At 37.2% G+C, this 15,349-nt stretch overlaps 1 protein-coding gene across 2 annotated transcripts in view; it reads left to right on the top strand.

Moving 5' to 3' along the window:
* LOC107098578 (A disintegrin and metalloproteinase with thrombospondin motifs 3-like) overlaps positions 1 to 15,349 on the top strand; it is a 232,713-nt gene that overhangs the window by 195,694 nt on the left and 21,670 nt on the right. For both annotated transcript variants that reach the window (XM_015396319.1, XM_015396318.1), the window contains exon 17: positions 2,394 to 2,526. In XM_015396319.1, coding sequence (XP_015251805.1) covers positions 2,394 to 2,526 — 133 coding nt within the window. The remainder of the gene's footprint in view (positions 1 to 2,393; positions 2,527 to 15,349) is intronic.

Below are 15,349 nucleotides of genomic sequence, written 5' to 3'. Positions count from 1 at the left end.
CCTGCATTAGAGTTTTCTAATGATACTGCCAACTGTGGCCAAAACATAGAACGGCAGCTCTCTTCTGCTCGTTCTCAGGAGTTGTATTCGTACTTAACAAGTTTTTTCTTTGTTTACTTTTTTCACCTAAAGTAACATGGAGTTTCCATTGCTGTCTGAGTTGAATTGGATGCCAGTCACTTCTTATTATCCTCAAAATCCATCCTGAATATAACTCTTCAGTTGTTTGCTAGGTTGGACCCACCCAACATGTATATGCTTGACCTCACATTCAAAGGAATGGTGCAGAAACTCAATCCAACCAATCCAAAGTTAATTCAGGAACATAGGCTATAGGCTTTTGGATGCGTCTGTGCAGAAATATTGAGGTGTCAGTCTGCTCATCAAATGATCTTTCCGTCATAAACGGTCAGATTAAAAGGCTCTTTTAGAGATACTTTTTCTGTAAAAACTTACATAATGTCTCTTTAAGATTTAGGATGTAATAATGCCTAGATGGAGAATGGATGTCCTACTAAAGTCACAGTATGATTGATGGTCAGAGAAAGTGCAAATATGGAAGAACTTCATCTCAAAAATAAAAAAAAAACCTTAGTCCGAATGCTGAATGTAACATTTAATAAAATATTTAGAAAATTCCTAGAGCTAGGCTCGCATGCATTGAAGTTTGCATGCGAACCACAGGGAAAATGCAACAGTGTTATTTAAGTTGTTGATACCAAAAACAAGATTCATGGCTGTAACACCAAGTGTCATTTACAACTGTGGTTGAGCGGCCCTCAGGCCCTTGTACTTAAGAGATCAATCAGTTAACTATTATTGAGCACTTTTCACAGCCAAAGTGACCAAAGTGCAGTAAATGTCTACAAATTAAAAGAAAGCAAAACATCACAACATCAAAAATTTAACGTTAGAACAACATGAAAAAGAAGTAAGTATCGGAAAATAAAAGTTTAACAGTTGAGATATTTTTGCTCAACTGGGATGAGAATCCAGTTTAAATGGATCCATTTTTAAAAATGTCTTAAAATCAATCAGTCAGTCAGTCAAAGTTCTGACCACAAACCTGTCCTCAGAACATTCTCGTACAAAAGCTCTATAAGATAAAGAGGCACCAAACCATTGAAATAGTTGAATGACGCTGTCCCCCGTAGACTTTGCATGTAAATCAGACACTCTGATGCCCATAATGCGTTCTGTCCGAACACACCATTAGAGTTCTCAGTATTTCTGGCAAAGAAGGAGTCTAAAGGATGTTTTATTTTCTGCTTAAATGGCCTCAATTTATGACTGATTGATCAGGCTAAAGCTAAAAAAAAGTCTTTTACTAATAAGCGATCATGTCATACTGTACCTACCACACTTCACTGTCAATAACATTCTTTGCTCTTACTGCTTCGAGAATACAAAATAAAAAGTGAGACTTTCAACAGATACCAGGAAGGATGAACAAATAAAGCAATTATTCTCAGTTTGTCCTTCCAATTCATGTAACATACTGATTTTCTTTTCATTCATCCCAGTAATTCACTGAACATGCTAGATTATGACATTTACAACCATTTTATAAATCTTTGAAAGTTTAAGTAAGAATTTCTGAAATTCGCTAATAGGCAGCCTTGTTCTAATGTACACTGCGCTAAATTTTCAATTTCCTTATACAAAATGCTGAATAAACTTTTAAGTCATTTTAAGTTTGTTTAAAATAATAGAACCCTGTTTTACAGCAGTTACTTTGCTACGTTTGCAGTGTGTCTCTGTTCCTAATGTAAATGGTAAGTGACCACTCTCAGCATAAAGATAGAACCGTGAAAATGTAAAAAGATATTAAAAGATAAATCTATGCTGGCAGTTTAAACTCAAAGCCAGTCCAGAAATAGAGCATAAAATTCTGATTAGCACATTTTTTGCTTCACATTTTACTGATATACCTCGTTATCCATAAAATCTGTTTAACATTTCCTGATTAACTGATAGCCAGGTAGTGGCAGAGAAGGGGCCAATACGGACATAAATCATGTGATGCCTCATTTATATAATTTTTACACGTTAGTCAAATTAATCATCTGACAGGATCCATCTGCTGGTTGTGAGCACAACAACTCTGCCCACTGTGATGACTGATGCTGTGGCTTAATGAGGATCTTTTTATTTACAGATTATCGCCTCAATCTTGGGTGCTCTTCTATAACTGTAATAGCTCAGCTAGTATTTCAGATCCGAGGTAGAGATGCGTCTGATTTGAAACAGATTGAAAGCAGGATCTTGATTCTGAAGCTCTATGACCTATAGCCACTGTCATTTATATATCTTTAATTAACAAATGCATTGAACAAACATAGCTTTTTATTCGGTATCCAGTCCATAGCTTAAGTGGCTTTCTCTTTTCTTAGGGTTTCAGTACACTAAGTATGGGTGCAGAAAGAAAGGAGACACAAAGATGGTTCATCGAGGTTACTGCGAAACAAACAAGAAGCCAAAACCAATCCGCAGAATGTGCAACCTTCAGGACTGCTCTCAGCCTCGGTGAGTAACAGACCTTTGATTTTGTTTTTCTCCTACAGCCTATAGAGTCATAAAGGACACAAATAATAAAATCCAGGTGGCTGCAGATAAAACTATTAAATGACTCACAATTTCTCTCTAAGATTGAGAGGGGAGTTAAAATCAAAACATTTTGTCCTCAATTATCCCTTTTATGTCTGTACACCCATTGGTTATAAGTTAAGTTCTGCTTCTTATTCCTGCACCACATTAGTAGAGCTAATGTTTTTTTTTACAACCCTGAAGAATAAGTGCCACTGAAAGGACACAATCTCTTTTTTACTTTAGAATTTCTATTTCAGGATATTAAAAGTCCATATAGAACAACTTTTGGTACATGTTTGGCACAGCATTAAAAACAATACTTTTTTCACTTCTTTTTGAAATAGAAACAGATCAGATAACAAAAGACTATAAATTACTCCCTATGCCAGTAAGAGGCGTCCAAAGCAGCAGCATACGATCAGCATGTATAATTTTTTTGTTGGTTGATTCATCAAACATGGAAAAAATGTCATTGCACTTTGAACTCAGCTGCAAACAGCAACAAATATTTTAAATGCATTTTATATGAAGTCCAAAGCTTATAGATATATTTCCTGTAATAAAAAAAAAACATGGCAATGCTGGTTAATGCAAAAAAGGTTGTGTTTTGTAAATTAGCTTTTTTTAAACTCCCAGCATTTTCTGTCAAATTTTAAAACATATTTTAAAGGTTTTAAATCCATCCTTATTTTTGAGGTAAGAGCTTGAGAGAGTGTCTTCTAGAGTTTGCTATGGTACTCAGAGTTTTGCTTCCCACATACGTACCTGCTGTTGTTTACGAACGTTTTGCTTTTCTCTTGTCTATCTTAAAGAAATTAAGCAGTTATTATTAGAAAGGGAAATATAACCAGTCACAAAAACGGACTTTCAGTGGATTAATCAAACTGGGGTGAAAAATATTCACAGTTTGACAAGTCAGTTAGCGCTTGTTGATCCATGTGCCCCGACATTTCCTCAACCCTCCTCGCAACAGTGTTTGGGCAAAGCTGGACCATGCTGAGCACAGTTTTGGAGCCGATGAAAAGCATCTCTGCAGTGTTGGCCATTTCTTCCTTGAATAAACAGATGGCCATTTCTTCCTTGAGTAAATGGCCATCCGTAAAACATTTCTTGTTTTTGGCCAAAAGGTGATCAATATGGAAAGAAGCTTCAGTCGCTGCCTTATGTTGAGTAGTAGGTTTTGTGAAAAACAGCTAACATGGATTGGGCTCTTTGCGGGGAAACTGTCTCTGAATGTGACGTGGTTCGTGTTGTGGTGCGCTTCAGATTTCCTCTTTTAGACAGAGCAAGCATTTGGTGGCACAGCAGACAAGCACACTTGTCCTTCACCACAGTGAAAATAAATTCCTCTTCTCATTCCTCATGGAAATTATAAGTTTTTGACTTTTTTCTTGGAGCTGTCACCATGCCAGCTGACAACATCACCGTCTACATGCTATCATCTATCAGCCCTACGGCTTTAAACCTAGTGCCGTATATTGTCATTTTGCAACAGGTAATGTGCCAGCTTTATTCTATCCTTCTCGGGGTCTACAGGAAATGTTTCAAAGTTCTTCCAGCTGATCGCGATTGATGGCTTAGCGAGCACTGGTGTTGAGGATAGAGATCCTTGCTGTTGGACCATACATTTTATTTATTTATTTTATTTTCTGTTTTAAATTACTGGTTTAAACTATGGTAAACTTTTCCTGTAGACTACACCCTGATTAATTAAGTATAAACTAAATAACTTTCCCAAATTTCAAAATACGCAACAGTGTATACAATTTTGAATAGTAAGTATCCTAACGTAGCTCTGTTTATTAGATGGTTTTATGCATTTTTTAACGAATAATGTTACTTATTTAGTTTAAGGGGTCTTTTTTTCTTTTTTTTTGGTGTTTCATCCCAGGAAACCTGAATTGTGAACAGGGCTGAGTAGGAAACCACAGGTGGGTTATTAGGGCTTGCATTGTATTTTACAAGCTATTCTTGCCCTACTTTGGTGTTGAGAGCTACTGTACCAGTAGTAATTTAATCCTCTCTGTCTGTCATTGTACTTGGCACAAAGCAATAAAGTGGTTCTATTGAAGGTGGCCGGGCTCCATGATAACACCAGCTGTAGTGCTGAGACTTTTTAGGCATATGCATAATGCAATCATAAATAGATAATGATAGTGCATGGATTCTGGAAACAAATTACTCATACAATGTAATTAAAGAAAAAAAGGCATTAGAAAAATCAGCAATAACATCTTTGAAAGAATAGCTCCTGGGAAATATGTGCATTAACATAAATAGCTGATCATTTTTTTATTCTTCCTAATAGATCCATAAATTAACAATCTGAAATTAATCTTTTGTTTGTTACAGCTCATTTAACTTTACACTCTTTACAAAAAGCTAAGATTACCACACAGTCATGATTGGTTAGAACTATCTTACCTGCTTTTAATGATCCTATCACTTTGTTTTGGTCTCATATAATAAACGTAGCTTCATCCACTGCATACAGTATGGGCCTGTTTTTATAATGATTCTCATAGCCCTGTCAGAGAGCTTTCAACTTAGCCTTAAAAATCCCTCAAAGGGGTTTTACTGGTGATTCAGGTTGATGCTTTGGTATTGTTCACACTGAAAGATAATCTTCTCCTTCCGAGACACAGTGATTAAAATAAAGGCTCTTTAGATAATCTAATGAAATAATCCTGCAGTCAGGATGCAAAACATTTTGTATGTGATGTATAGGAAACCAGAACACATCTACAAAGAAAAAAAGACCAAAAAAAACATTTTATCAAGTATAGCTCCTGCTTGTGCTGCACTTGTTGCATTATTTTTTCTTTTCTTTTTTTTTGCTATAATGGTTGTTACCTGTTAGTCCACAAATTATCTCTGTTGCGTTTTGTTGTTTATATACTCTGAACTCACATTTGATCTCAAGGTTTATTGAAATTTCTAACATCTAACTAAAGTTTCTGTATGCGTTGTGTTGTGTTTATGGTGTGGCTTTTCACCACTCACTGTAGGACCAAATCTTTGATTCTCATTTTATCCTTTTATGCAATTTAAGCAAGGAGAGGAAAGGCGTTTTATCTTAATGAGGAGGTTGTGTCGAACCTTTTGCTAGGTGTGAAACTAACTGGTTGCTATGACAAACAAATAATAATGTCTATATATACTGTATGTATATTTATCTATATGCATATATCTATCTATGTGTTGTAGTGGGAAAAAAAAGTATTCAACTATTGACCCTAGTTAAATAAATGGATATAGATGGATTTCACTCAGTCGGCACTTTATTTTATCATATCTTTGCAAAGAGAGAACAGTTCATCATACAGCCCTTACTGCTCTGTATTCAGCCCAGTTCTGCCTGAGCAGCGGGTGTTTCCCCTTACTTACAACAATGGAAAGTAGTCAGAGTAGAAACAAATTACAGACATTTTGGTTAACCATAACATGTTATGAATAATCCTTGAGAAAGAATCTGGTTTGTTATGGGAAGAAGCTATGTGTGGTCTACAAATATCCTCAAGCAAAGAATTGTGTGGCCTTGCAGGTGACACAGACTGACTGAAAACTTTTATAGTGAGTTAATAGGATGAATTAATATATGAAATTTTAGAAATCAACTTTTTCTGACAACAGTGTATATGTATATATAATTAGATAAACATTATACAATTCTTTAACAGCCCTAGTGAATTAATTTAATACCTTATCTGTTTGATATTAATATTGACTCACCTGTCAGTACTTTACGCAATTGCCTGCTTGTGTAAAGCAGGTGTATTTGGCAAAATGACAAGCATAGAACAGAGAGAAAAATTTGGAGAAAACCAAACTGGAAAGAGGAGCAGCACCTCTGTCCACACAGTTCTGGGAGAAGGATACAGTGCAGTGAATGTCTAAAGACAAACTGGTCCCTATATTAGGTTGCAAAGAGGAGATTTGATGCACATTATTTGTGAGCCCCCTGCATAATAATTGATTTGGCAGAAACCTTGTAAAATGTCTTGATTGAACATTGATAGCAGTGATAGCTGATTCTGCAAAAGAAGAACATGTTTTAAAGATTTTATTCAACTTCTAGAATGTTATAATTTATTCGATTTTACAATCTGATTTCTTTCTGCTACCAGTTTGGGTCAATTTAAACCAAAAAAAATTACTGCATACTGCCTCTGCTTATTTAGCACCAAAACCACTAAATTTTAAATGTTTTGGTGTACATATTTTCTGTAAATGTTTGCCTCGTAAATAAAGGTCTAAATCATAATTGGCAAAGCTGATATAGCTGTCTGTCACAACTGTACACCAATAACACAGCAGAGATAATTTAACTATTGGCAACAATGTCTACTGTATTTTTATTCAGATCTAATGCATCCTTTGAAGAGTTTGGAATGCACAAACAGAACAGCTTAATAACTCACTTGTGTTTTCAACTTCTCATTTATAACCTAGAATCCTAGGTTATCAATGAAAATCATGATAGTAATGTTTCTTTTGCTATTGAGTCAGAGTTTTCCAGCAGGAGAGCTTTCTTTGTTTACCTCTAGTGTTATCATCTAGAATCATTGAATATAAACTAGGCTGTCATGTCTGTAAAGACAAGTCACTGTCTGCTTGTGCCTTTGAATCCTGTGGGGAAGTTGCAGGGTGTTGTGTCACATCTATACTCCCTTGTTTAATGAAGGACTTAAAGAAAAATGTTGCATTATACAGTTAAAAAATAGAAGAATAATTGTGTTTTTTGTGAGATCTCTGCTGTCTGATAAAGTCTAAATTTGTTAATGAAATTCAGACTGAACAAAAACATCCTTAGAGCAGTTAAATGATGCAATTTCCAAAAGCATTCCTGTTATTAAGCCTGGCTGCTGTTAAATATGGAGGTTAGGTCCCCCTAACTTTAATTTTGTTTTTTTTCTTTCTAAAAACAATAACTTAACAAATTCTGTGTTTTATGCCTCATGGTCTTTAACAGTATATTCTTTGTCTTTCATACAATTTCAGAAAACAGCAAATCAATTCTTAAAGGGCTGTTTTGTGATGATTGTCCTGTGGTAATAAAACCCTTCTGACATAAGCTGACTAATATTTGGAAGCCAAACTAATAAGTAATATAAAGTCCTCTAGTGTCGTATTCCCAGAGTTGTTTCAATGCCAAGCAATCATCATTTCAAATGTAACATAAGGAGTTCCTCTGGCTTTTCTTCTTTGGTAGTCACACCTTGTGGTAATATTGATGCACATTTGTAGCATGGATGCCATATGAAAGCTCTTGGTTTGGTTTAGTTTGTGACCTTCCACATTATGCAAGACATGATAAAGCATTACTTTAAAATGCTGGACTTATTTTCCTAAAGAATCCAAGTTAGGTGATGCATCATTGCAGTTTTAAAGATGATGCTGTGGTGTTCTGTATAGTTAAAATGTAACCAAACATTCTAATTAACATTGTTTTGGAGTTGGTCTAATCATTTGTAGTATATATTCTAACTTTGCTTTGTTAAGAATGAAAATAACTTTAACCCTTTAGTTCAAAAACCTGCAGGAATAGTTACATTTGGATGACATTCAGAGTGTTTGCAATTGCATGTGGGCATGTGTTTGCAGTGTGCAAGCTTTTTTATAAGCATTGCAAGCACACAGATTTTTTGAAATCTAAATTTCATTTTCTGTAATGATTCTAGTTAGATTCTCTTTGTAATATTTATAAAAATTCAGCTAGCCCATAGGAAATTGCAACGAAATCTTAAGTTAAATCCCTCGTTTCAAGTCTAAACCTGATTGCAAATTTTCTTTTTTGTGACCCTGAGAGTCTGTAGTTTATTTTGCCAAGTTCATCTGAAAGGTCACCTAAGTAATAATTTTACTTCATGATTTGAGTCGTTTTTAATGGCATAATAAGGAATTAATCAGATAAATTATAGGGGAAAAGTTCTAATTACATCCAACAAAAGCATAAATGATTTCATCTTTGGAGGTGTTGTAGAAGACACAACTAAAGAAAATTGAAGGTCATTGGCTCTCAAGAAATACTTATTCCTTAATCTACAGTCCAATCAAAGCTTCCTGGTAAAGCCTTGTAGCTTTCTTATGTGAAAAATAGCCAGTGCCAAAGATGTCAGAAAACCGAAGACAGTTTTGAAAAGATTAATTTGTTGCCTGAGTGGTTCAATGCAGATTCAGCACAAGGAGCCTGCAGGTGAAAGAAACACTGTAAGTGTGAAAAAAGGCAGGTTACTGGCAGCCAACCTCACTCATTTAAGTCTTGACGCTGCATGAGGCTGCCGCTTTAGGTTATCCATAAACTTCAATGAGAAGTTGTAGCGTAACATGGAGACCTCTCACAGTGAGCTAATGTTACCCACCAGCTGCTCTGTTCAGATTTAAACCAAGAACTCAGGAAAAAAAATAAGATCTAAAGAAAGTGAGACCTGTGCTGATTTGAATGCCCTCTCATCTCTTCTAGCTGTTTAGGAAGCTGAATCTTGATTTCCAGTGTCATAAACACTTATCTCTAGGCTCCAATTTATTTTCTCCCCTGAATAATTAAAAAGCTTGATGCATATTGGTAAACATTTTATTTATGGTGTGTTTGAGGTTTTCAAAGGTAGTCTTTGAGTTTTTTAGATGTCTGGGGTGGAAATAATATATATGATACTGTTACCTTTAATTAAGTCATTACAAAATGGATGAATGCACAAAAAGAGCTTAAGAAGATGAACAGGTCAGAACACTATCATACAGAGTATTGTACTGCTCTGCGGAAACAGTACATCAGTTGTTTACAAGGAAGAGCTCCCCTTGGGATAAGAAACAGATTCTTCTTCTCAAAAAGAGGATGAGGGGGTAAAGAAATATTCTGGAACATTAACATCCTTGTGACCTGACAACATTTGATCAAAAGAAGAGTAGGATTTGCTGAAAAAAAGAAGTAACATGCTTCCTGTTTAACACTGATTTTTTCCCCCCCACATAACAGGTATTTTTTAATATATTGTGTTATCTCTCCAACACAGAAGAATCTTTATAAAAATATAATTTTTGAAAGAAAATACTTTAATTTGTCTTTTATAATTATTATGTGATATCCATATGCTTTAAGTCCCTTGACTCTTATTCTCCTTTATAAAATCCAGATGGATGTAGGCATGAGCTGGTTTTATCTAAACACCTTTTAATGAAATGCCAGAAAGGTTAAGATTGGTTTTTGATTATAGATTCACATGGCTGTAAAGGTGGGATTGCTACCTGCGTCTTTCTTCAGGCAAAAAGTATGATGAATGGTTGGAAGAATATACAGTAACTTTGTTCTGTTCTAGCAGCATCGGTTAAGGAGGTTCATTCTCAATACTTCATTTAGACAGGACTATATTGCTATATTGCATCCAGTCTTGGCCTACGTTACAATGCATGCTTACTTGTTCACTTAGAGAGATGGGATATTCTCTTCATGTGCAGGATCCAAAGTTTGATTTCTGTTGTTTGCATATTTTGCCGTTTCTATTTTATTAGCTACTGTTATTGAAACTTCTTTGGAATGTGTAAATTGTATGACCCCTGCATCTTACCGCTGATTACCTTTAACATCTAAGAATGAAAATGAATAGCATGGAAAACAGGTAAGTATGACCAGTGGATCAATAGTAAAATAAACACAGAAGTCTAAAACGAAATCCAAAAGATTTTTGTGCAAAGTTTACAACTTCATCTAATCACCTTGGTTTCTATAGGTAGAAAATACGTTACATATTAGGATAATAACTAAACTTGCTGCTTTATTAGATTATTAGCTATTTATATAAATAAATAGCAAAATCACACTGACCTATATGTGCAATATTTTCTGGATCCTTCTGCAATGTGCCTTGAAACAAATTTTCTGTTAATCTGAAAAGCATAAATTTATTTTAATTAATTGAATTAATAAGTTCCAATCAGAAAAGGAACAGGCAGGTCCATGGTTCCAGGAGACCACAGAGAGTTCAGGCAGGTTCAGGGTTCCAAGAGTCCAACAGAGAGTTCTGGCAGAAACGTTTAGTTTCAGTTGGGAATAGGCAAGCTCAGTAGTTGAGAGGGAGAACAAGGCATGATAAAAGGAGAACTACGGTACTTTAAAGCAAAATTCCGGTCAGCAAGGAATGATCAATGGATCATTATCTATGCCTAAAACTAATACATTCGCTGTGGTTTAATGAATTTAGCGTTAATCAGTAATAAAATAAAATAATAATTTCCGTTGCAATCACTGAGTCCGGGACCGGCCATTCTACCCCAAATAAAGTAAAACCTCACTCCTGACATCTTCCAGCAGTGACGTCACAGTGCGGTAAGTCTAGCACCATTCTCCCCACTTTACAAGCAAAATCAATGGGAACTCATAGACAAGCCTGCAAGCAACAACAATTATTTAAGATTTCGATAGCCGACTGCCACCGACGTCACAGCCGATATCGCACTGTGACGTCGGTGGCAGTTGTTTTCTTTGACAAACATGGATGTCTCCCGTAAAGCACTTTCAAAAAAATTACTATTAATTTAAAACACTTATCATTTATTGAAGAGTATGTAATAATTTCATATTCAAAGTACTTTCACGGGTTTGAATTCTGAATATGACTGGACTTTTCCTTTAAAAATAGCTCCCTCAACTGAGCTAGGAACAGGAACAGGGTACGCTCAGTGGAAAAGAGACCGGACGTGATCGGGAACACTAAGACGATACTAAATACCTCCCTCACCACTGGCCTCCAAGAACAAGTAAATCAACTATAGGGTCAAAGTCAGAACTCAACAACAATGATCAGAAACAAACTTAGTGATCTGGCCCCAATAGCTGGGAATGAGTCGCATATAAAGAATCAGGAGCAGGTGGATAAGATGAGTGGTAATTGGCAACTGGGCAGAGTTTGGCAGGTGAGTGAAATGAACATTTAGGTAAGCTATCAGAGTCGTGATCATGACAGTAGTTGTCACTGACACCAGTCAGTCAGATAAACAATAGGAGCAGCAAAGTAATTCTCTTTGTCTTCTCTAATTTGAACAACAATTATTAGAGCATGTTATACATTTCTTATTAAAACTGACAGAGAAACCCAACATTTTTACTCTAGGTTAACACACTATGAAAATCACATACATTAATGCCTCGCATGACAAATGGAAGACCCTTTTGTTAAAAAAAGAATGTGTCCATCTGTGTGAATCTAAACTTAAAGAATATTGAAAGAATTTGTTGTGATGTTAGTTTATTGAGATGAATTTAAGTACAGTAAAAATTATGAAATTCAACTGTATTGTAATCCAAAATCTATGTACCACAATGAATATTTCTTATTCTTAAGAAACAGAGGTAAATACTGAGCCAGTAGAATGTTCCCAAATCCTGCTCCAAAAGATACACTGTCCGACAAGAGCAGGAGGATTTCCTGTCAGAAAAAATAAAACATACAAGAAATCATGTCATAAAGTTCTGCAAAGGTCAGTTAATCCTCTACAGTCTTAAGATACATCAACTGATTTAGGGAAACACCTAAAAGTACAAGCCTTGTTTTGGTGTGTCCTTAACACAGGGTTTGGGAAATAGCCCTTTTTAGTAAAAACTTTGTGTATGTGGAAATCTGTAAGGGTTGGATTTTACAAAATTGCTCAGCTGCTGCAGCATTTTGGGAAAACTATTTAAAAAAACAATCCTGAGATGTTCGACCTTAAGAAAACATTCTAAAATGGAGAAATCTGTCACAGCCATACATAAAAGTATAAGAAAAAAATAGCGTAGAGTCACAGGCAGAAAGTATCAAGCTGAGAGATATCAAAAGCAGTATCCTGTGCAAAAATACCTGTCAAAAACAACAGGAAAGGAAGGCAGTAACATCACAAACAGGTCATACAACTATTACACATAACAGACACACAACTATAGTTTAGTATCTACACAGTGAAAAAAAACACTAATTTCAGAAAAGATCCAATCATGGTATTATAAGAACCAGCAAAAGAGAAGCCGGTGACTGTTACCTTTTTATCGCCATATTTTTATTTCAGATATCTTAAGATACACAGTGATAATAATCCCTTCCTGGATAGGGTTTGAAATTAATCAGCAATAGCTTGTTTCTCCTGCTTGAAAAAAAAGATCTAATCAAATTAAAACCTCACAATTTACAGTAGGCATTATAGGCCATTCCTCCCAGTTAAGAAAATTATAAATTCACACTGTTTATAACTATTTTTTTTGGGAAAAATAATTGCGCCAACTGTTGTTGCCTTCTCACCAAGCTGCTTGCCTATTGTCCTGTAGCCCATCCCAGCCTTGTGCAGGTCTACAATTTTATCCCTGATGTCCTTACACAGCTCTCTGGTCTTGGGCATTGTGGAGATGCTGGAATGTGATTGATTGAGTGTGTGGACAGGTGTCTTTTATACAGGTAACGAGTTCAAACAGGTGCAGCTAATACAGGTAATGAGTCGAGATATACAGAGTGTATACAAAACGACATTTCCTTTAGTACAGCTTTCAGACAATAAATCACCATTTCCATGCCATAAAAGCCAGCAGTGATCAAATGTAAGCAGTATGCGAGAAAAAAACATGGGGGAAAAATGCATTGATATGGAAGTTCAGAGGATTAACATATATGGTGCAAATATGCAGTATTTTTAGTTTGGTGTTATCAGTGTGATGTAGATTTTGTGACATGATTAAGAGCTTTTTCAACAGTTCAGCAGTCTGATGGCAGTGGGGAGGAAACTGTTGCAGAATCTGCTGGACCCACATTGAATGTTGCAAAGCCTCTTCCCAGAGGGCAGCATGGAGAACAGTCCATGGTGGGGGTGTGAGGGGTAATTGAAGATGTTAGGGGCTCAGGACACATAGCGCTGGGATGAAATGTCTTTTATGAAATGTCTCACAAAGTGAGACAGCCGGTCAGAAGGCTCTCTATGGTGCTTCTGTAGAAGGCAGTGAAGGCAGGTGGGCTCTCCTCATCCTCTGCAGGAAGTACAAGTGCTTTTGTGGCCTTTTGACCAGTGAGGTGGGGTTTACATTCCAGGTGACGTTGTCTGTGATGTGCAACCCGAGGAATTTGGTGCTGCTGATTACCTCTACAGCTGAGCTGTTGATGAGCTGTGGAACATGGTTAGGCCGGTTCTTCCGGAAGTCGACGATGATCTCCTTCGTCTTTTCCACATTTAGGATCAGGCTGTTGTCTCTGCACCAGCCCACCAGCTGCTCCACCTCCTCTCCTGGCCGTAGTCCTGGTCGTTGTCATCTCTGATGAGGCTCACCCCCGTGGTGTCGTCTGCAAACTTCACGATGTGTTTGATGGTGGATCTGGGGACACACTCGTGTCATCAGAGTGAGCAGCAGGTTGATGTTAAATAGCACAGTGAAAAAAGTTATGAACACGTTAAGAAGGGAAGGTGCAAAAAGGTGTGGAAAGCCAAGACTTTAGCTGAAATCTCTCAGTAATTACAAAACCCCTTGCCAGTGCAAATTAATATTGGCTGGTTCAGTCCCAAATGATGGCCTTTCTAGTGTCACACAAGAAACATCTCATGATGGGTAAAAGTAAAGAGCTGTCAAGGCTCAGAACAGAGGACCCAGTATTCAAAGCAGACAGTTTGGTATCTCAACAATGCGTTTATGAAGAGTAACGGATCTGCAACAGACAGTGAGGGTGTCTAATGCAGGAACCTCTGCAGGAAGATAACACAGGTTAGTGACCACGTCAAAGACGATGATTATGAACTTGAGAGTGACTAACCCAGTGTAAAAGTTCAGTCCGTACCCAGAGGACGAGATACGTTCCAGACGATCGGCTACCGAAATGAAGCTGCCCAGAGGTCTGAGAGTCCCATACGTTGAAGCCCCAGAGGCCAGACAACAGGCAGGAGATCCGCTCCGAATAGATGAAGAAAGGCAGGACAATCAAGAGGGCAAAGCCCATGTCGAGAATGTGCTCAGAGGTCTAGGCCAGAAGATTAGAGATCCGAAGAGGTACTGAAGGGAAATCACGGAAGATGTCAGGAATCAGGTCCAGGTTCGGTAAACAGGCAGAGTCCAGCAGGAGTCCGAAGACAGGTCAGGCAAATAGATCAGAGCAGGAACAGACAGGCTCCAGAATAGGTCAGGATCAGGCGATCAGAAAACTCTTAGAATAAATAATGAATTTAGGACCAAGTTGGAACTGTGGGGTGCGCGTGTGGAGCGGGGATCAGAGGAAATGTTTCCCATCTTAGAGGATGTTTTGGCCAGAGCAGGGCTGAAGGTGGAGCTTTTACAGCAGGCTGTCTGCGCGCATTTGGAGGGGATGCGTGAGCAGTTTGGAGAGTATTTTGGAGAGGAGACAATGGCAAACCAGTGGGTGAGAAACCCATTTTCCTTCCCCGTGACACTCAAAGATGGACTTTCAGCAGGAGAGGAAGAGGCACTGGCTGAGCTGAGCTGTGACCTGGACTTGAAACAGAAGATGAGTGACGTGTCACTTGCGCACTTATGGCTGTCAGTAGGCATAGTGCTCCCTGGAGGGGGCTCACCCTTTCATACTTTGAAAACCCCTGTAGTAGACAAAAAAATAAACAATCTGCTGTTATTAGAGCCAAATTAAAGGTACTGTGTAGTGTTCTACACATCGAGACATGGCTATGAGTTTGCATTCAATGGACATCTCTAGGGAAAACAAAACCCTACAAAAGGCATCTTATTTCCTTAGGGTCTCCCTTAGTAAACACTCCTTCAGACCTCAAATAAACAGTCGAGTCAAGT

This window comes from Cyprinodon variegatus, unplaced genomic scaffold (assembly GCF_000732505.1).
Source record: "Cyprinodon variegatus isolate N-32 unplaced genomic scaffold, C_variegatus-1.0 Scaffold790, whole genome shotgun sequence".
Lineage (NCBI taxonomy): Eukaryota > Metazoa > Chordata > Actinopteri > Cyprinodontiformes > Cyprinodontidae > Cyprinodon > Cyprinodon variegatus.
The sequence above is the reverse complement of the archived record's forward strand: the minus strand, read 5'-3'. Positions and strand labels throughout refer to the sequence as shown.